We start from the raw sequence: 22873 nt of genomic DNA, 5'->3' as shown, positions 1-22873 counted from the left end.
GGCACTCATCCACTTGGATGCATCAGGAGCACGAGGCTTTCCGAGAAGTAAAAACCGCTGTTTCTCCCCTGCTATTTGTAATGTAATTTGTGGATAGCAAAAGCCAAAAATGGAGAGACCCGGCAATATTTGTATGCCATTCTTGGTTTTTACAGCTGCCATCAGTCAGGACTTGTCACAATCTCGATTATTTTTAAGGCACATTAGGCATGGTCAGGTATTCTGTCTTTTGGCATTAGACCTTGTTGGTGGGAGGCCAAGATTTAATGGAATGACTTTCTAATTATGGACCTGCTTATAGAAATTCATCTCCAACACCTGTTTCCTGGGAAGCATCAAGGAAAGGATGATGCTGATAGATGGGCCAGAGGGGGCTTTTGTACAGCACCTAGAGCGACTGAGTATACACACTCCTTTGTGCAGTATGCAGTATACCCAACATATAGCCAATGGTGTACGTACACACACACATATCCATAGTAATATAAAGCATTCAAATTGCTCTATATCTTTCATGATTCCCATTGATTTTAATGGGGCGTCCATGTGCATAGCTTTGTATTCTGGCCGTAGAATATTATTCCTGCTCCCAGTAAAGCAAGAAGATAGAGGTCATATGGGAGGGGAAGGATCAGAAGGGAAGAACTATCCCAGCACCAGCCTCTAGGTGGCTGAAGGGGCAGTGGTATTAGATGCTTCTCCCCAAGTGATCTTGTCCCTCCTGCATGGTCTCTATTCACTTATGTTCCCAGGAGCATTGTGGGGTGTACCCATGGGGGAGTGGCAGTCATTCTGCTCCTCCGACTTAAGGATCAGGACTTGGAACAAACGCTTCACTGGTTCATCTCTGAGGCTGGTTCAAGCTGCTTATTCTGACTTTTCAAGTCCTGCATGGCTTAAGGAATCCCTGCACCGCACATCAGCCTGCCTGGATGATGGTGAGGCCACTCTCTTATATTGTGCTGTTCCTTCACTTATGTCCAAATGTAGTAAGACAATAGCCAACTCTACTGCTTGGGGTAGGGATGGGGCATCCTGCTCATTCTGCTGAATGGGGCCATGCCCTAAAGTCCAGTGACTTTTCTTTGTCCAACAATGCACAGTGGGTGACATCCAATTGTGCCCAGACCCAACCACAACAGGCACAGCCTTCTCTTTGCATAACAGAACTTCCCTTTTCTCTCCTCCTCTTTCCTGCCTTCCTCCTGCCCCCAGATCTGGAGAACTCCCTTTGCGTCCACCCACGCAATGTGGTCTCACTCACCCACTAATCCAGTTTCACTTCGACCTTTTCCCCTTTGAAACTTTTTGTTTGTTAGTTCCATTGCCTTTTCCTGAAACCCGGATACTGCAGCCACATCAGCGGCGCAGAGGTTATCATCACCATCACTTTAAAGAAAACCTGACCCCCTTGGGTTCCTTTCTTGAGTGGAAAGTTTGCCTATTAGTTAAGATCACTGAATTTGGGGATATTTCTTTCCATAGATTTAACACAGAAAAGGGGACGCGAAAAAGAAATGAGAGGTGGGTGTGGGGGGGAGTGGGGGGAGGAGAAGGAAACAAGTGGGGGAGAAGGTGTTAATGGGAGTATCGACCGCTAGGGGCCGATCGCGAGCTGGAAAACCTGGGGAACAAATCAGACCTAGCCCCGCCGTTTGTCCGTCAGTGGATACGTAAACACAATTGAGAATTGGGCAGGCGACTTCTGCAACGGGGGACCGGGCAAGAGAGCGCAGCGCGCGCGCCGCAGCAGACTTGTTCCCAGAAGAATGTTGAACTAACTGATGCGCAGCGGGCGCTTGGATGTGGTCGGAGAATTCCGGGAGGGGATAAAAAACACCACCCTCTATCGATTAGCGTATAGATCGTTTTCTGTCGGGGTTAGGGAGAGGGGAGGAAACGGTGCACAGGAACAACAACAACAACAAGTGGACGCCGCCAGCCGAGCGAATGACTTTGCTCACCGAAATTGGGAGGTGGTGGTGGGGAAAGGCAAAGGGGCTGCAGCTTGGAGCGCGCAAGCCGGGAGGAGGGTGGGGAAGCGCCCCCAGGCAGCAGCAGCAGTAGCAGTAGCAGTAGCAGTAGCAGTAGCAGTAGCAGCAGCAGCAGCAGCAGCAGCAGCAGCAGCAGCGCATCTTCTTTGTCAATCCTTGCGAGAGCAACAGCCTGTCTGGGCGCGAGGAGGGATTGTTGGGAACGGGTGATTTACAACAATTGCTCAGCTCCAAAAAAGAGAAAAGCGGGGAGGTGGAGGGGAAGGCTGCGCTTGGAAAAGAACAGCGAGCTGCACGCGCAACATCCATAATCCGAGACCATTGCAGACAAGCCCCGGCGCTCACCCCCCCCCGCCCCACTCTTCGTCCCCAAAGCGCCCCCCTCCTTTTTGTCAACTTCTGGGGTTTCTGCACATCCTCCTCGATTTGGTCAAGATCAAAGCTGAAAGGAGTGGCAGCCGGGTTTTTTTGCGCCCGGAATTTTGCATTGCCCAAAGCCTCCAGGAGTCTTTTTGTTGTTGTTGTTGCCTCGGCTCGCCCAGAAGACAGGAGAAGGCGATTCGTCATCGCCCCTCCGCTTTATGCGCCCCCCACCCCTCCCGCCCCGCGCACCTTCTTCCTTCGGAGCGCGGCACCTGCGAAAACAGGTTGCCCAGAAAAGCCTCCCCGCCCCCGCCGACCAAGATCTCTCGCTCTCTCTTTCTCGTTTTGCAGATCCTAGGTGCTGCCTTTTCTCAGTCCATCGCGGTAAGTAGACAGCAATGTCTCCCCACGGCCCCCTCCCTGCATAATGCTTAGGGGTTATATGCGCTAGGCTGTCTTTAAGAAGATTGTCTCGGGAGCATGTTTTTAAATGCTAAGTGAGTGCGCGTGTGTGCGCGCGTGCGTACGCATGTTAGAGCTTCATTGCCCCTGCTGTTTGACTATTCCTCATGCAACACAGCCACCCTCTTATAATATTTCCCTACGCTCGCCTTTTGGGTGAAAATTGCCAGCATCAACTTCCAAGAACGAAATTTGTTTTTTAGCGAGAGCTGGGATGCTCTTTATACCTAATGAGTTCCAAAGATGTAGCATGCAAGCTGGCGGACTTGGATTAATTATGTATTCTGCTATATAGGTATTGTTACAGAGGCTGGGTGGAATTTATGTGTGGTGCTCTCATGATCCAATTATCCATATTGCATCCATGCATTTGTAGCCATGGTGGGTACCTGGAAATATTTCCTACCTAGATTTATGCAACCCATGATTTCTCTATTGCAAGGACAATAGATGTGTGCGTATGAGTGTGAATACCTTTGTTATTCAGAGATAAATAATGTCGGTCTAAATGCACATTGCAATATAGATTTGCAGTCAAATGCTCTGTGTGAAATAGTATATGGAGACACAAACCATACATAGCTATGCACCTTGGTGCGTTGTGTGCAGGAACACCTAGTCTGCATTCATACCTATGCTATGCACAGGTACATTTCTACATATTTTTGCAATGCAGAGATACGTCTCTGTTGCAATAGAGATTTGCATTTGAAATCCTCTCCCTGGAGATAAAAGAACACTGTGTGAGATGTGGGTGTGTATATGCCTTCATATTCCTCAACCATATCTATATATAGACAGATGCACACAGACACAGAAAAACTGTGCATGCAGTGTGGGTGGGTGTACAATGGTAGAGAACGATGAGTAGCGAAAGTAGGCAAATCTGAACCATTTAATATGCAATACCATCACTTGCATCTATAGAATATGACCCATCCTTTTCTTTTGTCCCCCCACCTTTTTTTTTTTTGGTCCGTGTGCATGTATGTGTTTCAGGATAAACATTTCTACTGCATGAGAGTAACCAAAGGGTGATCCACTCCTTCCTCTCCGATGGGGAACTCAGAGCCAGCTTTCCAGCCTTCTCGTTGTTGTCCTTCTCTGGCCGCAGTCCCTCCTGCTGCTGACTTGGGCGATGCTTTCTCAAGCTTAAGACGTTGCTGACAGATTGGCAAAAGCAAGAGTGTGTTCAGACCTCCGCACTGTGTAAGCAAAGTGAAGACTGGAAGTTCCTTCAACTTTCTAAACAGCTGTGTTCACCAGCAATTTCATTGCTAGGCCAAAGCATCATGAGGAGGCAATTCTGGGGATGTTGGCTATTTTGCACTTGATTTTCCCGAGGAACTCAAGACCAGTGTTTGTTTTTGAAGAGTTCTTACTTTGCTTAGGTGCACTCTTCTCTTGATTGAAAGTGTCCACAGAAAATCATGAACTCGGACCTGTGGATTTTGTGTGAACCACTGAAGAATACCATAAGCAGTGGGATCTCAAGTGTAAAAGGACATGGTCCAGGATTATCTCTTGACGACACCAGAGGACTTTTACAAACACACCTCCATAATTTGTATCATACCTTCTGGGCAGTAAGATGTGGAACACTTCTCTTTGAGAAGTAATGCAAAGTGAAAACCCAGGTTATGCTGAAAAGGAGGGACGATGCTTCCGAGATACTGTTTTCCAAACCTCGGTGGTCATGCTCTTCTCACGCAAAACACCCAGTGATGACTGTTGAGAAACGGGACATTTTCTTCCCCTCTTGAGTGTTCTAAACAAAGAAATCCAACATGGAGGTTGCAATGGTAAGTGCAGACAGCTCTGGGTGCAACAGCCACATGCCCTATGGATATGCCGCCCAAGCAAGAGCCAGGGAAAGAGAGCGGCTGGCACAGTCCAGGGCGGCGGCGGCGGCAGCTGTAGCGGCTGCAACGGCTGCCGTAGAAACGGGGGTCTCTGGAGGAGGAGGACCTCAGCACCACTATCACCAGGAACAGAGTCGTGGGGCCTCCTCTTCCTCCTGTGGCGGGAACACATCACGGAGCAGTTATCATCAGAGCAGGAGGAAAAAGCAAAGGAGGAAAAAAGCCTACTGCCTTGGCAGCAGGGAGTTTGGTGCCTCTTTCCCTTGCTCTGAGTTGCTGCCCCTGAGTGGCTCAGAGGAGAAGATCCTGAAGGACCTGAGTGAGGAGGACGAAGAGGAAGAAGAGGAGGAAGATGATGATGGGGAGGATGAAGAAGACGAGGAAAGGAAGTTCTACTGCACTGATGAAGGAGGTGAAGATGAGTATTCGTTTTCCGATCAGCTTCCTGATGACGGTGCTGGGCCTGGCGGCTACACTTCTGTCCGCTACAGCGAATATGAATGCTGCGAACGAGTTGTCATCAATGTTTCTGGCCTGCGGTTTGAGACTCAACTGAAGACCTTGGCTCAGTTCCCCGAAACACTGCTGGGTGACCCGGCAAAGCGGGGCAGGTACTTTGACCCTCTCCGGAATGAGTATTTCTTTGACAGGAACCGCCCCAGCTTTGATGCAATTTTATATTACTATCAGTCCGGAGGACGTCTGAAAAGGCCTGTCAATGTCCCCTTTGACATTTTCAGCGAGGAGGTGAAATTCTACGAACTCGGGGAGGAGGCCATGCTGAAGTTCAGAGAGGATGAAGGCTTCGTCAAGGAAGAAGATGACAAGGTACTGCCTGAAAACGAATTCAAGAAGCAGGTGTGGCTGCTCTTCGAGTACCCTGAAAGCTCCAGCCCTGCCCGAATTATTGCCATCGTCTCGGTTTTGGTCATTTTGATCTCCATCGTCATTTTCTGCCTGGAGACGCTGCCGGAGTTCAGAGATGAGAAGGAGCTGATCTTGACCTACAATGTGGAGAATGTGAATGAGACGCTGCAGATGCTGGGTGGGGGACATACGATTTTCAACGACCCCTTCTTCATTATTGAGACCGTTTGCATCATTTGGTTCTCGTTTGAGTTTACAGTGCGCTTCTTTGCTTGCCCCAGCAAAGCAGTCTTCTTCAAGAACATCATGAACATCATAGACATTGTTTCCATTTTGCCTTACTTCATCACCCTGGGTACAGACTTGGCCCAGCAGCAGGGCAGCAACGGCCAGCAGGCCATGTCTTTCGCCATCCTGAGGATCATCCGTCTCGTCCGAGTGTTTCGCATCTTCAAGCTCTCCAGACACTCCAAGGGTTTGCAGATCCTGGGCCACACTCTCAGGGCCAGCATGAGGGAACTGGGCCTCCTGATCTTCTTCCTTTTTATTGGCGTCATTTTGTTTTCCAGTGCTGTTTATTTTGCAGAAGCTGATGAATCTCTCACTCATTTTCACAGCATCCCAGATGCCTTTTGGTGGGCTGTTGTGACCATGACTACAGTTGGTTATGGGGACATGAAGCCCATCACTGTTGGTGGGAAAATAGTCGGGTCCCTATGTGCCATTGCAGGTGTGTTAACCATTGCTTTACCAGTGCCAGTGATTGTCTCCAACTTTAACTATTTTTATCACAGAGAGACCGAAAATGAGGAAAATACCCAGCTGACACAAAACGCAGTCAGCTGTCCGTACCTTCCGACGATACTCAAGAAAATCCGAAGTTCGTCATCTTCGTCCATGGAGGAGAAATCAGAGTATTTGGAGATGGAGGAAGGGGTTAAAGAGTCTCTTTGTGTGAAGGAGAAAAAGTGTCAGGTCACAGGAAACGGCAGTGAGACAGCAAAACAGAACTGTGTTAATGCAAAATCTGTGGAAACGGATGTTTAACTTTGACTGTTTCCAAACCTATTTATGCATTAAAGTGCACATTGGTTTTTAAAAAAACGAAATATGCAAACAGGAGTTTAAACAAGCATATAGAAATATGCCATTTACTTGTTAAACATGAATTACAAAGCATTAGTAAACTTGTATTGCATATCAAGTCAATGGTATACCTTGTGGAGGGGGTTTTACCTGAAATAGTTTCAAAGTTTATATTTTTACTAGAATGCAGGTGTTTTGCACATGAGGGAAACAATTTTACTTTTCAGGAGGATATGTTTATCCACCTCACTCACTGCCCAGTGGTAAAAGTTAGCATTTCAAGGTATTTACTATGTAAGAAACAATGAAGCTCAGTAGCCATGCATTCATTTGTTAACGCTTTAAGAACAGCTACCATGATTCAGTGGATTCCATAATCTTTGATTTTAAAATGCTAAATATGGTTGTGGGAAAAAAATTATTCTATGGGAACTTCAAATTTGATCTTAAAATATTTAAAGAATCATTGTTGGGTTATTTTTTTGTTTTTGTTTTTTTAAAAAACAACCAACCAACCTGGATATGTAATTGTTGAAGATACTACCAAACCCCCAGAAAATGTTTATTTTTATAATGCTTTTTTGGAGACCTTGTGGCATTTATTGAGTAATACATGGAAGAATTGAAGTTAGAAAATGATTTAACGTGGTCTGGATGCAGTGGAAAAGTGACTGGATTGCTTTTTTTGCACTACTTTATATGCTGGAGATATTCTGACAGAGACTTCATACTGTGAATGTTTACTAATGTTCAATGACAATCATTGGAAGGTTGAATCCTGCATCTTTATTTTCTTGTATTATTCTTTGCGCGATGCTGATTGGCTAAGCAGCTGACTTTACACGAATTCCATAGTCTTTTAATTATGAATATCTGTTTTCTGAACAAAAAAGGATTGTGAAGTAAAATTTTATAATCATTTCCCCCCCTAAATCAATCTTCTTCAAACCATCATACCAAGTAATAATATACAAACTCACTCATAAAAGTTGCTTAAAGGATAGAAGATGTATTCTGAATAGGGGTTGTGTGTGTATGTGAGAATGTGTGTGTGTGCGTGTGCATGTGTTTGAACTGGAGAAGCAGGGAATGGGAAGCAAATATAGCAATAGCCATAGATAAGCAAATCCAGGGTAGAAAAGAATTCACAGGATCAGGTAAATGAGGTTGCAATGTGTTGTATGTTTGTTTTTGTTTTTTTACTACGTAATTTCGCAATCAAAGTCTATGAGTAACAGAATGCACTTTGATATTGGTTAAATATTTCTGTGGACCAGAAAGTGACTGACATAGTGATACACCGTTGAACTGGCAAATTGGGATTAGCAATCTTTAACTTGCAAATGTGCTATTAGTGGGTCAGAATTTCTCCTCCCACCCACCTTTACATGCAGCGTGCACCCTTCTCTGTGTGTTTTGAAACAGCTTTAAAGATAAAGAAAGTGTGAGATTTGTAATAAACATGGTTAAGCCTAGGCATTAAAACAGCTAAGTATGTATTCACCCCATCTGGTTCCTGTTTGGGCCAATGCAACAACCTTTTCATACCCAAATGCCTCATATAGACAGTGGGAGCTGTGGTGTTGCAGTGGTTCCACCATGAGACACACTTTGCATTCAGGAGCTGAGAAGGTCTTCACAAAGCTAACACATACTTGCAGAGGCAAAGAACAGGAGGGTTGATGAATCCAGAGCTACTGATGAGGGACTATACGAGTTGGGAGAAGCCTTGTGGCATTTCCACAGTTAACACAGTTGACTTCATGCTATTTCTAAAAAGAATGTAATTGTGGGACAGAAAATAAATGTGTGCTTTAGACAGAAGAAATGCTTGGAAATACTAGTACTGAAAGAAGATATTTAATTGGGATCGAGAAAAAATATAGATTGACCAAACGGGTACTGTACATTCTCAGCCACACTTTGTCATAGTGACTGAAGTTTCTAGTCCTGGCTGATTTTTTTCCTATAATTGAGGTTCAACCTGTAATTAGTTAGTTAGTTAATTAATTTTTTTTTAATTCAAGCATTTACCATGGGTACAGGTGCCACCTTAGAAGTGAAATTATTTGTGTTTTTTTCTCATATAGGAGCGAATTACATCTTTTAAGATGGTGCCTAATGTCATGGTCTAAAAGCAAATGCTCCTCTCCGTGGAACCGTTGTTTTAGTTATATGTAAGTTATAAGCAATCATTTAAAACTCTGCCGTTAATCAAGGAAGGTTTATTCAAGATGATGATGATGATAATGATAATGAATTTCATTCAGCTTGGGACAGATCCTCTGCTTTGAATCTTTGCAGATTTGTTCTTTAATCCTAAAAAGAACTGAAATAAAGATTTGCTACATTTCCCCATATCCCATTCTGCATTATGCAAATCTGGAACAATTTTTAGTACTAGTGCATTGTGTCTGATGCTAAGACATGGTGGCATGAAGAACTGAAATAAATATTCATAAAATTTGAACTCATATTCTGAATATGAAATGTTACTGCAAAATTTAAAGTTTGAGTACTCTAGATATAGCATCTCTGGTCCAAGAATATTTTTGCCCATATCAAATGTGGAATGCCATAAGTTGCCACTCATCAGTTACTAAACATCATTGCATGTTACCTATCAAATCATATCTGATACTAATCACCACTTTATGTCATCTAACAGATACTGTCAAATACGAAATGCCACTGCATGTCAGCTATCACTTACTACAAACTATGAAATGCCATGTATATGCCAGCTATCAAATTCTTCCAGATACAAACTATTGCATGTCCACTGTTCAGTACGGTCAGATATCAAATGCTGAGATCAAATAGCAGTAGATGTTTTAATATGGATATCAAATAATCAATGTTTGGCAAATATTAAAATAATATCCAGGTAGGGTACAAACCTATATTCCTTCAGAGATGGTAGACTGGATCTATTCCTCTGATGTCAGAGACAGAGACCTGACATTGGAACTTATTTATTTGTTTAGAGGAGCTGTCCAATTGCTGTACAAATTATGGTAAATTGTTAATCAAATGCAGATAAAATTCACTATATATACATAAAACCATCATAAATAAAAACAAATATTAAACATTCAAAACAAATATAGGTAACCAAATTATGTGTCTGCATAAGTTTGCAGGGGGGAAAAACCACCCCTTCTTTTTGCTGCCATCAGTTCCTCAGCCATTCTGGTCCAGCTGATCTTGCAGTTCTGACTTTGAGAGGATCAGAAAGGCGAAGGCTGCAGTGGAGTATTAGGAAGTAGATTGGGCCCAATGGACCCAAAGCCACCCCAGCCCCCTGACAAGCCCCCAAACAAGGAAGAAATCTAGACATGCTTATGAGCTTGACTGCATCTCTCCTTCCCTTTCCCCTTTGGAAAATCTGGGAAAGTTAAAAAATAAATGGATGCTGGAATTTACAGTGGAATTTGCTGCCAAGGAGTGTGGTGGAGTCTCCTTCTTTGGAGGTCTTTAAGCGAAGGCTTGATAGCCATTTGTCAGGAATACTTTGATGGTGTTTCCTGCTTGGCAGGGGGTTGGACTGGATGGCCCTTGTGGTCTCTTCCAACTCTACGATTCTATGATTCTAAATAAAAAATTAAGCAGGAAATGAATAGCATTCCTCTTACCTTCCAGCTTTGGGGGGGGGGGTTATAGGGTATATCCATTTGTTTCATCCCCACCTTAGAATTGCACTGTACATGCATTATCTCAACATTCACCAAGGAGAATTCTGAGGAGAAATTGTGGGAGCAAGTGGCAAGGCCAGTGCTCCCAAAATTAAAGCATGAGAGTTCTGCTCACGCAGCAAAATCTGCTCCAGGGTTCCACAACCCTTCGGAGGAGATCGTTAGGGTGGGAGTCAGGCTGCGGGTAAGGGGTAAGTTCCATGATGCAAGCAGAAATCTGTCACTTAAGCAGAAAGATAGCATTAGCTACGACCCATAGGTCTCCTTCCTGTTTCAGCCACATGGATGCTGCCTGAAACGTCTGAGTGTTGCATGCTGCCAACTGAATGTTTGTTCACCTCATACTGCCCTCTGCATTGTGTTGAGAATTTCTGTGTCACTGGCAACTATTGGGGACGGTGAAAACTCCCTTTGCAATGCAAAGCATCTCCACGGCAGGCTGCTCAACAGATCGTCCCTGTATCACGAAATAGAAACTGCTTCCGCAAGCATTCAGTCAAGTGGTATAACCTGTAGGTTGGCTTTGCAGTGTGTGTGCTGGTGAAGCTAAGCTCTTTCTCCCAATGCAACGTTTTCACCATGTGAATCAAGTGTTAGAAAGAGCAGCAAGCATTTCCTGGGGACTCAGGTGGGATTCCTTTTTGAAGTTGCTTTAGTCCTTGCGGTCCTGATTTTATGACATCTAATCTGTGTCTTAAAGCAAGCAGGAAACAAGTTTGCCCTTCTTTTTGATGGCTCATTTGCTTATACTATTTTGACCCACCTTTCGTCGAAAGAGATCATGCAGAGATGTGTACATAATAACATTTAGCCGTGGCTTGCCGAGTCAAGGAGGCATGAGGCAGTAGGGAGGTCAGCGTAGTGCAAATGCGCTGGCATAGCCAATTTGCCACTCCTACCGACCCATTTGCACCTCTCTGACCTCCCTGTCACCTCCCTCTCCTTCCTAGTAAGGGACAGTGACCCACCTGCTGAGAAGGTAGTGTGGTGTGTGTCTGCCCCCCCCCTCTGGTGAGGCACTTATGGTAGCATTTAATTTTATCTGTACAAAGTCTCTTGGAGGCAGGTTAGCCTGGGAGATGGTGACTGGATCCAACTCTCTAGCTGAAGTCTTATACCCAATTCAGTTTCATCACCCTAGTTCTGAATCAGACATTTATTCCACTAAAACAGCAGTCATAATTTTGAGCATTGTTGTATAGATAGGGCGGATAAAGGGTGTGTATGGATTGATTTTTCTAGTAGCTTTCGGAAACAGAATTTCAAAACTACTCATGCCATGTTTTATATTGCTTTTAAAGATAAATGCTGCATGATAGCTCTTTAATGTGCAGAATTTCTTGGGTTTCAGGGTTTACTGATTCCTGACAACAATGCCCAACTGAAGGATTTGCAAGGCTGTCATGGATGATGTAGTGCAAATGAAGTACAGTCCGCTGCAGAATTGTTGTGGAATATTCTATACAATCTTGTAACTTTTTTTTTAATGGTATTGCTTCTCCTGCTTGACGTTTTAGTGCTAAATCATGAAACAACCAACCAAGGAAGTGTCAATCTGGGCACAAGTAGTGCATGCTGGGTACATGGAAGATAACATACACAGGGAGACACTCTGGGAAGTGATTAGTAAAGATAGATTTAGCATTTGCAGGAAATTGAGAGAGTTTATTGGCCTCTGCAGTCAGTGGACGTCGTAGGTCGAATGTAGAGAGAAGGTGGAAAATAAATGTCAAAATAAATTATATTGTGAAAAGTAGGGTATGAGATTTAAGTGAAAGTTTGGATGTAAAACTCCAAAGTAAGAAATCATCAAAAATCCCCACAACCTTCATAATCTCCAAGGACACAGAGTTGCAGCCAATTAAATTCCACATAGAATAGACTTATTGAAGATAAAGGGGGTGAGTTAGCAATGTCCATTAATTTCAGTGGGTCTGCTCTTGAGTATGAGTAACATTGAGATACAACTTGCAGCCAGAAATCTGTTAACCTTTCAGGGTAATGAAGCAGACAACTAAGAACTTATTTAAAAAGTTGGGCTCAACCATGAACGTGTGATGATTGGATTAATATAACTTGTTGTGTGGCTAGAAGGGATGTGAAGCTTAACTATTCATCCATACCCCTTCCCTGAAAAAGAAAAGTGAATGGATTATGGGGCATAAGGAGAGCAAGTGCAATGCACCTGTAGGACAAGTTCAGCTAAACACAGCCTGCAATTGGCGTGTTGTAACTGAAAATTCAGTGGAAAACAAAACAATATGCTTTTGGTGTGACAAAGAATCAAGAACCATACATGTGTTTCCTGAACTAAGCATCCCTCACCGATGCAAACAGCATAAGAGCTGATTCATGCCTGCATGTGGTACCACTTGATAGTTCATCACTAGTTAACTTACTATAACTGAGAGCTGGCTATACATCCAGGAAAATAATAATCAGGTAAAGCCCTCCTGGGACAGCACTACTTCAGAACACAGGGCAGAGACTTTGTGTTTGAATATTCAGTTATGTTAAAAATCCCCTGAGTGCAGAGAATGGGTACATAAAGTAAACTTTACCAAATATGTGAGCTCTATCTGCATTCTGAAGAGGCACCGTCCAAGGATGGCAGGACTGTTTCTGACTATGTACATCAGCTCTCACTGACTTGCAGCTGAAAGTGTGGGTTGCTTTCTTTGAAAAGTATTGTGATTTGAGGTGATGTGAAGTGATATGAAAGCTGTGCCTACAGTGTTTGATCTGTGATAGTTGTTTCAAAGCGACAAATGTTGCAATAACCCATATGAATCTGCTTGGGACCTAAGATTGTTCTCAGAGGCCCTGTTCTTTGGTCCACTACTTAGGCTGATCGATTTGCTAGGTAACAGGGCAGGGCCCTTTCAGTGGTGACCCTAAACCTGTGGAATTCTATTTCCTGAAAACTCTCCTTGGGGCCCCTCTCTTGTGGCCTTTAAGAAACCCATAAGCACCTCTATTCCACCAGTCTTTTTTAATGATCTTATTACTGGACCCCTATATATAGTTTTACTAAAAGGTTTTTTGTTTTAATTATAGGTGTGTTCAGCTGTTTTAACATCATTATTATAAGAGATTGCCTTTTAAGTATTGTCCTTGATAGGGATTGCCCCCCCCCTTTAGATGTTTGATCAGGACTCAGTTAACACTGGGGGGGGGGGGGTAGGAATCAGCTGAGTATGCAGCTGAATGTGAGTTGCTCCCAGCAAACATGAGAATGAACATGCATAGAGAGTGAGAAGAGTCTGCTATTCTAATGCCACTCCTTCAAACCCACATTCACTGAGTCCTGTCTGAATGTCCAAAAAGGGCTGTTCAGTGATATACAAATCAGGGATGTAGTTGGGCTACTGTTCACATCAGCCCTCAGCATTGACTGTCTGGATGAAGCTGATAGGAATTGGAACCTAAAAATTCGGGGGCCCATAGGTTCTCCATCCCTGGTATAAACCACTCCTGGTATAAAGTCACTCATTGGTATGGGAAGGAGTTCTGATGATGCTCAGATGGCCCAAGACTGTACAACAACTATGATGACATGCTTCACTCATGATGTGTGACCAAAAACCAGAACAGGTGGGGCTATGATCTGGCCAACCACCAGATTGCTTTCTTTATCTCTCAAAAATCGCATACATTTAGCTGCTGAGTAGCAAGGTGTTTTTCCTATGACTATTTCCTGCATACAAATAAATGACTTTATGTGGAATTATTTTGGTTGTCAGGGTAACAGGGGATGAAGCCTCCCTTGCTTCACTTGGCCCAAACTGTTCAGAAATACCGATTTAGGTCGTCTTCATTAAAACTGTTATGCTGCTATTAAAACATTCTTTCTCAATGTTATTTAACACGGGTGATGACATGCATTCCTGCTATGGGGGACAGAAAGTGTCATGGTTTAATAAACTGGTGGTGTAAACGGAGAGTTGCTCCACTACAAAAGCATGATCCTCTGCCAATATAAAATGAAAATTTATTTTGTTAACATTCTAGTCAAAGTCAAGCACTTCCTAAAGACCTCCTGGACAATTCAGCACATGCTTAACTTGGACACTGATATCACAGGGGTTGAAAAGTGCTGAATTTTGACTGGATTGTCTCTTATGTTCTACAGCCAGGATAGCCAACATGGTGCCCTCCAGATATTGTTAGATTACATATCCCACCATATTGGCCACCTGGTCCTCCAGGGCTCGATTTATGGGGGAAAGATACAGGGAGCCTTAATGAAACCCACAAGCAATTTCCCCACTATTCTCTTAACTAAATCACCCATGCCAGTAGCCTTATCACACAAAAGCAAAGGGGGGCATACAAAATGTACAACCAGAATGTCCCACATCTGCCTCCACATAATTTGAGCACCAATCTTTTGATTTCAACAGAAGTGCATTCAGTAAACAGTATCTTCGGAAGGCAATAGTTTCCTGTATGTTTGGTTACCAGTGTTTTACAAATGGGCTCAAAGGACAGATTCTCCAGTTCCTTATTGAGAAAGTCCCCCCCCCCCTTTCTTTGTAACAATTATGCTGGAGTTCAACATCTGTTGGTTTATGGAAATAAATACCTTCCCTCAAAAACCCACCCCCATCCCAATTTTTATACTGAAATGAATGTTGTGTTTGTGAGAGCTTGCATTTAGATCCGTTGCCTTTGAATGATTCAACACATAAAGCCTACTCTACTAGCTGCAGAAAAGCATTACTTGTGCTTTGCTTTTATTTGAAGTTTTAAAGAAAGAATGAATGGAAAAGGGGTGCCTCCAATCTATTTTCTCCTGTGGAGAAGAATGCCTATGACATTTTAGCCAGCAAACCTGCCAGCCATACCATTTTTACCTCATTCTTGCTATTCTTGATCTATTGAAGTAACGGGTCGTTAATGCTGCACTCTAGGAATGTAAGAACAAAGTCCAGAATCGTGTTCTCACTGTGGCCAACCTATGGGCAGCCTGCAAGCATGACCAGAGCTTGACAGCACTCTTCTCACCTGCAATTCCCAGCAACTGGCATTCAGAGGCCTACTTTCTCTGCAATAGCCATCATGGTTAGTGGCCATTGATAGCCTTGTCCTCCACCACAAGAAACATATTGTTTCTAAGGATGATTGGATTAGAGAGCAGCTTTAATACTTTCCACTTTTGCGCAGCAGTTACTTGTGACTATATGCCTAAAACGAATACTTCTTCATGTACACAAATCAGCTGATAATGATACTACATTATTATTATTACAGGGAACGGTAATTAAAATGATTGTAGTTTGGTCTTTGTGGTATCAGGAGCAAATACAAAGTCTTATATTTCCCTTGCTATGTTTACTGTGCTTTCTGATCAGAGGTTCGTTGCTTTTTTAAAAAAGTAATTAAAGCACTGTTTATTTTGATGCTTGCATTAACTATTATTTGTAATTCCTTTCTTCTAAAATTAGAACACACCCTGGGGGCTTTATCTGCAGATTCTTGGCTAGAAACTGCTACATAAAACTTACTGGAAAAGAAACCTGTTGAGTTTCTGTTTAGAATCTGGTAAAGCGTTCTGGTTGAAGAAAAGTAGGTAAGTATGATTTTTCTTTTGTCCCCCTTTTTCGCTGTACTTATGCTTGAAAGTTGCAAAGGTACATTAGGGTTAAGAGCTGCAAGTGAAATGAATGGGAAGTTAAATAGTTTGTACTTAGTAGGATAGTTCCTATAGGGTTATAGCCACTATATCCTGAGTGTATGACTAGCAGTGGAGATCACCCATATGTTTCAGTTTAGTTATTTTATCTTGTACAAATTTATTGCAGATTAGGGTGTTGCTGAATGTTGAATGGGATTTGCTTTTACTGACTTTTTATCTATATCACAAGGAAGGAGAACAGCCCTATTAAAGTGAATGGAAACGCCCTGTATTTGTAAGTTACAATGAGAAAGGAGCTGGAAAAGCCTTCCATTTAGCATTTTGGATTTTAAAAAAGCATGTCCAATAGCTAATATTTCATCATTTAGTGAATCTATACAATACTTTGTATTTAAAGTTGCAAAATGAGGTTTGGGGTGAAGATAAATCTGTGCACGTTGATTTTCCTGACCATGCTGTTATTGGCACTTGGATCCTGGCATTTGACTTATTAAAATGGATGCTATTCTATACTGATTAGAATTAGTTTGCTTTTTAATTGGATTTTTAAATATACAGTGTTTAGATTGTTATTTGTTTTTATTTTGCTGTGACTGTGGTGCGTGTCTGTTTGCCCATAGTGGTGGGATACAATTTCAATAAATACATTGCCATGTGGCAGTCATAACTGCTTGTTGCCATTATATTATGATGACATACCAGTGCCTAATAGATTGCTCATAGTAATGTTTAGTGGAGATTGTGCTCTAATAGCCAGCAAGCAACTTGCTCTCTGCAGCAAGAAATATGCAATTGCGTTATGGCTGGAAAGTTGTGAATGATGACTAGAGGAGATGAGGGTGATGAGGGTGACATAGCAGCAGCAATGGAAGAGCAGCACATCTTTTGAAGACCTGAATAATTCTATGACCGGATGTAAGAGGGCTGCAATATTTTCAACTGTTATGAATGCATTATTTGCAGAACAAGCTATTCTGTAGCATTACAAATAGAGAAAATATTGTAACTATGACTTGCTTTCTTTTAGCTTTATGAGGTGGGTGCCTTGGGAATTTCTTCCATGTTTAAAATTAATTGTGAGGACTCGTTTGACTTGGAGGATAAAATAATCTAGAAGAGTGTTCTCAGGTTGTGCGTGAATTTTTAAAGGAAGGTGTGCTATAGTTTTGCTACTAAGCTTTATATACAGGGATGGTCTTCCGTTCATGGAAGCCTTTTTGATCCAGTGGAGGTTTTCATCAATGATTTTTCTCATACACACCCCTGCAGCTACTTGTGCCCCCAACTCTACTAGGGGTTTGGGAAAGAAGTCATGTGCGGGGCATTGCAGAAAAAATGGGGAATGTGCAAAAATTGCCCTTTTCCTCCTCCACTGGATCAAAGAGCTTACTATTAATGGAGAAACTGCAGTGGGTGTTACCCTATAGCAGACACCACCAAACTCGGCCCTGCAGATGTTTTGGGACTACAACTCCCATCATCCCTAGCAAACAGAACCAGTGGTCAGGGATGATGGGAATTGTAGTCCCAAAACATCTGGAGGGCCGGGTTTGGGGATACCTGCCCTATAGCTTCACTATATTTTAGACACCAGTGGGTTACTTAGGAAAAAACTCTTGAATTTATAATGGTTTCTATTCAATATAATGGTTTCTATTCAATGAAGTCATCCTGTTAGTGCCAGGACATCTGCCTGTCCAGTGGTACGTTCTCTCCTTCTCTTCTTCCCATGTTCCCCACATGCCCTAAGTCTCTTTTGAGTTTCCTCCTCCCTGCCAGAGCAGATTTGGGTGGGCAGGGTCATGCACTTGTCCCTGATTGGCCTTGTGACCTGCCCTAAATGGATGGTTCAGTATGGCCAGAGGTGGGTGGCAACAAGTGGCCACCCCTCTCCCCCAGCTACATAGGAAGATGATGGCCTCCCAGGACCAGCTGTGCCGTGCAGCAAATGCCACCCCCAACTGGAGCTCCAGATGAATGGATTTCCCCTCCTACCCTCCAGAGCAGATTTTGGGAAGGTGTAGGATCATGCGGGGAGAGGAGCGGGAGAAGGATTCTCGCTATGCAGGCGAAAGTCCTTGCATTAATTGCATTGGATAAAACCAGTATGAGAAGTAGCCCTTTATTTGGCCACAGTTTCTCAGGATCCAAGAGGAAGAAAGTGGATTGAACTGCAAAGCTCCTTGTTAGCTTCAAAGAGGCTGAGATTCCACATTGCAGGATATGAGGAAGAAACTGTTTTATTTTGATTCATATTGGTAAGGATTCTGAAAACGCCACTATTCTGAAACGTCACTTTAATTTAAAGCTATATGGGAGCGAGCATGTGAAAGTGAAAGTGCATTCATAGAGCTACAGTACACCAAGATCAAAAGTGAGATGCGCATCACTTTGTGTTGTTCCTCCCATTGTTAGGCAGTTATCTGCTGTGATAAGCAAAAAACCAATAAACTGTGACATCTCTGTGAAAGCAGCGTAGCATGTTCTGATGATCCAAATGGCAGCTGTGAACCCCATTTGAAAGATGCTGTGTGTGCATTTACCATAGGTGCCAGGAGGGTTCTTCCTTGGGATATAGCAGGACCAGCACGCACCAAGTTTAATCCCCTCCATTTGTTGTTTTCTTCATATTAATACAGCTTCTAGTGAAATCAGAATGTCAACCAGTGGCAGTTCTCCAGCAATATAGAGAAGCATGCGTTAAAGGACAAGTGATTTGAGCCAAGGTACTTTTGCTTTTGCTGGTCAAAGAAAGGATATTCTTGTCAGAAGGAAAGGTTCCAGAAGGGTAGCGTGGTTCAGAGATGTGTAGCTGCAGATTAAATAATAAACTCTAGAAATGAGATCTTAGTTTCTAGTGAGTTCAGTGAACCAGGGCTTCATTTTATGCTTTTTATGGTTTTAGAAGACATCTGAAGGCAGCCCTGTTTAGGGAAGCTTTTTAATGTTTAACAGACTATTGTATTTTAATATTTTGTTGGAAGCTGCCCAGAGTGGCTGGGGAAACCCAGCCAGATGGGCGGGGTATAAATAAGAAATGATTATTATTATTATTAATCCTGAATGGTGCTGTAACATTTTGCTTCATACTGAAAAGCAAAGGAGTTTAAGATTATACGAATTTTGCAGCAGAAGATCTGAGCCTTCTCTGAGATTACTGTATCAGTTCTGCATAAGAAGGCTGAATTTTGCATATTTTATAGCTAAGGGTTGAAATGAGCTGAAAAGTATAATCTATTTGTTCTTTTTGCATTCATGACATATGAACTGCACATCTCTATACAGTAGTCAGAAAATGTGCAGGTTAACCTGGATTGATGCAGAAAAAGATGGCCGATAGCCTATTTAAGGAGTGTGTGCCCTATTTTATTATGTCCCAAATAAGAAAATATGATGCTTCTGACAAATATTATTATGGCAATAATCCTTCTGTCTCATTTCAAGTTGTATGGTTTAGGTATTATGGAGCAATTTAAGATTTAATTCTGCATCCATTTACTTCCATTAGCTGTTTCTAGGCATTATTATGATATATGGCTCAGAGGCCACTAAAGAATAAAAGCCACAAAATTTGCAGCTAAATAGAGTCCATTCACGATTTAAGGCTGGGACATGGCATTCCTCTTGTGCCTGCACAAACAGTTTCTGTATGTGGAACAGCTATTTTCCCCATGCAAGCACCCTGCAGAAAATCAAAACATGGAAGGCAAACAACACTGCCAATTGCGCACATAGCTCTTGGGTTCTGCTTCTGTGAGCAGAAATGGCAGAATCAGTTTTTATTTCTCCTAATCGCAGCACTCTGGCTTGCAGCCTTAGGGTGGATTTCAACATTGCGCTGTGATGTATGTTCTGTCTGTGCCAGCCTTCCAAGTTGCCAGATTCCCCCTCTCTTCCTACCGTGTGCTGTTCCAGAGTTTCACCCACACACCCCAGAGCAATTTGGGGGTGCATTGGGGTGTGTGGAGGGAGAGGTGGGGAAGCCCTTTGGCACAAATGGAAGTCTTTAGATAGATGAATCCCACTCTTAATGTTTTAAATTCATAGGAGCATTGTAGAATGAATATTGAAAGCCAGGTCCAATGAATGAATGAACATTGGAAGTGAAATAATTCCATCCATCAGAAGGTGTGCATTTTATGTTGATCTTCATCCTAAGAACACAAGAATGCATCAGAAGAGCCTGCTGGATCAGGCCTGTGGCCCATCTAGTCCAACATCCTGTTCTCACAGTGGCCAGCCAGATGCCTATGGGAATGCATTGAAAAAGTGCTTCACAAAAGCTTATGACACAAATAGAACTATGATTGGCCTTTAAGATGCCACAGGACTCTTGGTTGGTCTTCCTGTGGTGTTGCTAACACTATAGCATTTTGTAGGTGCAACTAATATCAAATGCAGCTGTGGATTCAAAGGCTAGCCAACAAAAGGTTTATTGAATGTCACTTTTAGGGTTGCCAGACTCAATAGAGGACAGGACTTCTGTGCCTTTAATTGCCCTGCTCTCTTTTGAGTCTGGAAACCTTAAAGAGAAACCAGCAGACCCTTTGTTTAATTTCCAAGCAAAGGTTTCTCTTTAAGGTTTCCCGACTCAAAAGAGAGCAGGGCAATTAAAGGCACAGAAGTCCTGTCCTCTATTGAGTCTGGCAACCCTAGTCACTTTTTTTTTCAAAATAAACAAGTGAGCAAATATGTTGGGGGAAAAATGCAAGGTAAGAAAACAAACCAGAAATCTCCAAGCTGTTTTAACTGCAGAAGCTTATGTAGGTTGGGGAACCTTTGATTGACTCCCTGCAATGCAGGAATATGTACCCATACGAGACTCAACCCATGACCTTGGCGTTATCAGCACCATGCTCTAACCAACTGAGTCAACCTGCAAGATATTACTGAACTACAACCCCCATCATCCCTGGCCATTGGCCATGCTTGCTGATTGAAAACCTTAAGGCTACAGAAATAGTCTTTGGGCCTTGCTGCCAGATTCAGAGACCTTGAAGTAGGCAGTCCAGTTCTTGGCCTCATGTCTGAGTTTTCAGCATTCTTGGAACTTACTTGGCAACTTTGGCTTTTGTCCTAATGTTCAAATAATGGGATTTAACAGTGTTGACTCGACGGCCCAAATAGAAACAAGGGAACAAAATGCATGCCAACACTGTATAATGTGCCCATTGTTCTCTAACGCCTGGCTTAAATAACTTCCATCTTGGGCCAGCTGAGAATTGCTTGTTCTTGTATGTGTTAGCCCTATTCACGTATGATGCAACATGTACAGGGGTATTTGCGCCAGCCCCAACTCCTGTGTCCTGTAAGGTCTCACTTCAGATCACATGAAGATCTGAAGTGGGTTTCTAAGCTGAAACCCCCTTCAGACCTTCACTTTTGGATGTGTAAGTGGAATACCACATGCTTTTAAACTATTGCTACATCCCAACCGTACTGTCTAAAAGCCTATATTATGAAGTGAATTAAAACTTCCAATACTGTGGAATGCTAGACGGAGCCTTCCTTAGTAGTGCTTTGAAATTTCTGTGTACCTGTCCAAAGTTCTGATGCAAATTTTCACATGTATGAGGTTAAGTCTATCCTTGATTAACGTTTAAAAACCGTACTGATATTTTCTATCGATGCAGCTTTGGGGAGCCTAAAGGGTCACATTCACACTATACATTTGTGCTGTGATTCCACTTTAAACAAATTCTTCCAAACAATTCTGGGAGCTGTCATTTGTTAAGGGTGCTGAGAGCTGGGTGACCCCTATTCCTCTCAGAGATCTACAATTCCCTGTGAAGAGGATTTGGGCAAATTGTAGCTATGTGAGGGGAATGGGGGTATTCCAACAACTGTCAGCATGTTTAACAAGCTACGTTTTACAGGAGGACAAGAAAGCCAATGTCTGTTTAAAGTAGTTTCATAGTGCTTTAAATCTTTAGCGGGATTGCGGCTAGTGGCTCCTGGATAATACAGTGGTACCCCGACTTATGAATTTAATCCGTTCTGAATGGACCTTCGTAAGTCAAAAAATTCGCAGGTCGAAGCCAATGGGGATTTTTTTTAAAAAAAATCGTAAATTGAAAAAATCCTATCTAAACTGCATCCAAAATGGCGGACGGAACTCTGTTTGTAACTTGAAACATTCGTAGGTCGGGTCATTCGTAAGTCGAGGTACCACTGTATTTTATTTGAGCCTTTCTTGTTCCCCTGGTGGTATACATTTGTCTCTCGATAAGCCTGTTTGTGTCAAGGCTTGTGTAGTCATGAAAGTTCTTCATGATTTGTTGCAGTTTGTTTGGAACACTGTAACGATATGCCACAAGGTAAAACAGGTTTCTGTTGCTTAGAGATGAAGATCATGATTCACAAATGCTACAATTTGTACTTGGAAATCTTGCAAACAATGAATGACAAAAGGCTGGAAGAAGAGAGGTGGTTAGGAACGATATCTTGTACATCCCACCAAATTGCTTAAGGTTCAGTTCTCTCCCTGCTGGGTTATAGCAGTTGATCATGCACTGTATTGCAGACCATATCAATATATATACTCACTACCGTCCCAGTCGTCTTCAATAATCTAATGAAGTAGGGTGTTACTTATGAAATAAATCCATTATGCAGCCCAACCCTAATTATATTTACTCATAGGTAATCTCATTGATTGCCATAGTAGTTTACCTCCATTCCCCCCCCCTTTTCAGTAGTTGCCTTACAGTAAATGGGAATGCACATAATTGGCATCCACTCACTGTGTTTAGTCTAAATGTACCATCTTTTGTCCGAGACCAGGCTCAGAGAAACCAGTTCTGAATGTTGGCAGCAAAGCTGGCTATGCACAGATTTGTTTGGCTCGAAACCATCTGCCCCCTTCCCCAGAATAGTTTTTCAACTGTTTGAAACCTAATTGAGCTT

At 42.7% G+C, this 22873-nt stretch overlaps 1 protein-coding gene across 1 annotated transcript; it reads left to right on the top strand.

Moving 5' to 3' along the window:
• The first annotated feature begins 2681 nt into the window (after positions 1–2681).
• KCNA4 (potassium voltage-gated channel subfamily A member 4) lies at positions 2682–6595 on the top strand. Its single transcript, XM_035117773.2, has 2 exons — positions 2682–2741; positions 3819–6595. The coding sequence occupies exon 2, from the start codon at positions 4607–4609 to the stop codon at positions 6593–6595; it is 1989 nt and encodes a 662-aa protein (XP_034973664.1). The 5' UTR covers positions 2682–2741; positions 3819–4606.
• Positions 6596–22873: the final 16278 nt, after the last annotated feature.

This window comes from Zootoca vivipara, chromosome 1, assembly GCF_963506605.1.
Source record: "Zootoca vivipara chromosome 1, rZooViv1.1, whole genome shotgun sequence".
Classification (NCBI taxonomy): domain Eukaryota; kingdom Metazoa; phylum Chordata; class Lepidosauria; order Squamata; family Lacertidae; genus Zootoca; species Zootoca vivipara.
The sequence above is the reverse complement of the archived record's forward strand: the minus strand, read 5'-3'. Positions and strand labels throughout refer to the sequence as shown.

Excerpts from the sequence above, each read along its gene's own strand:
- KCNA4 (XM_035117773.2), top strand. The coding sequence starts at position 4,607 with ATGGAGGTTGCAATGGTAAGTGCAGACAGCTCTGGGTGCAACAGCCAC.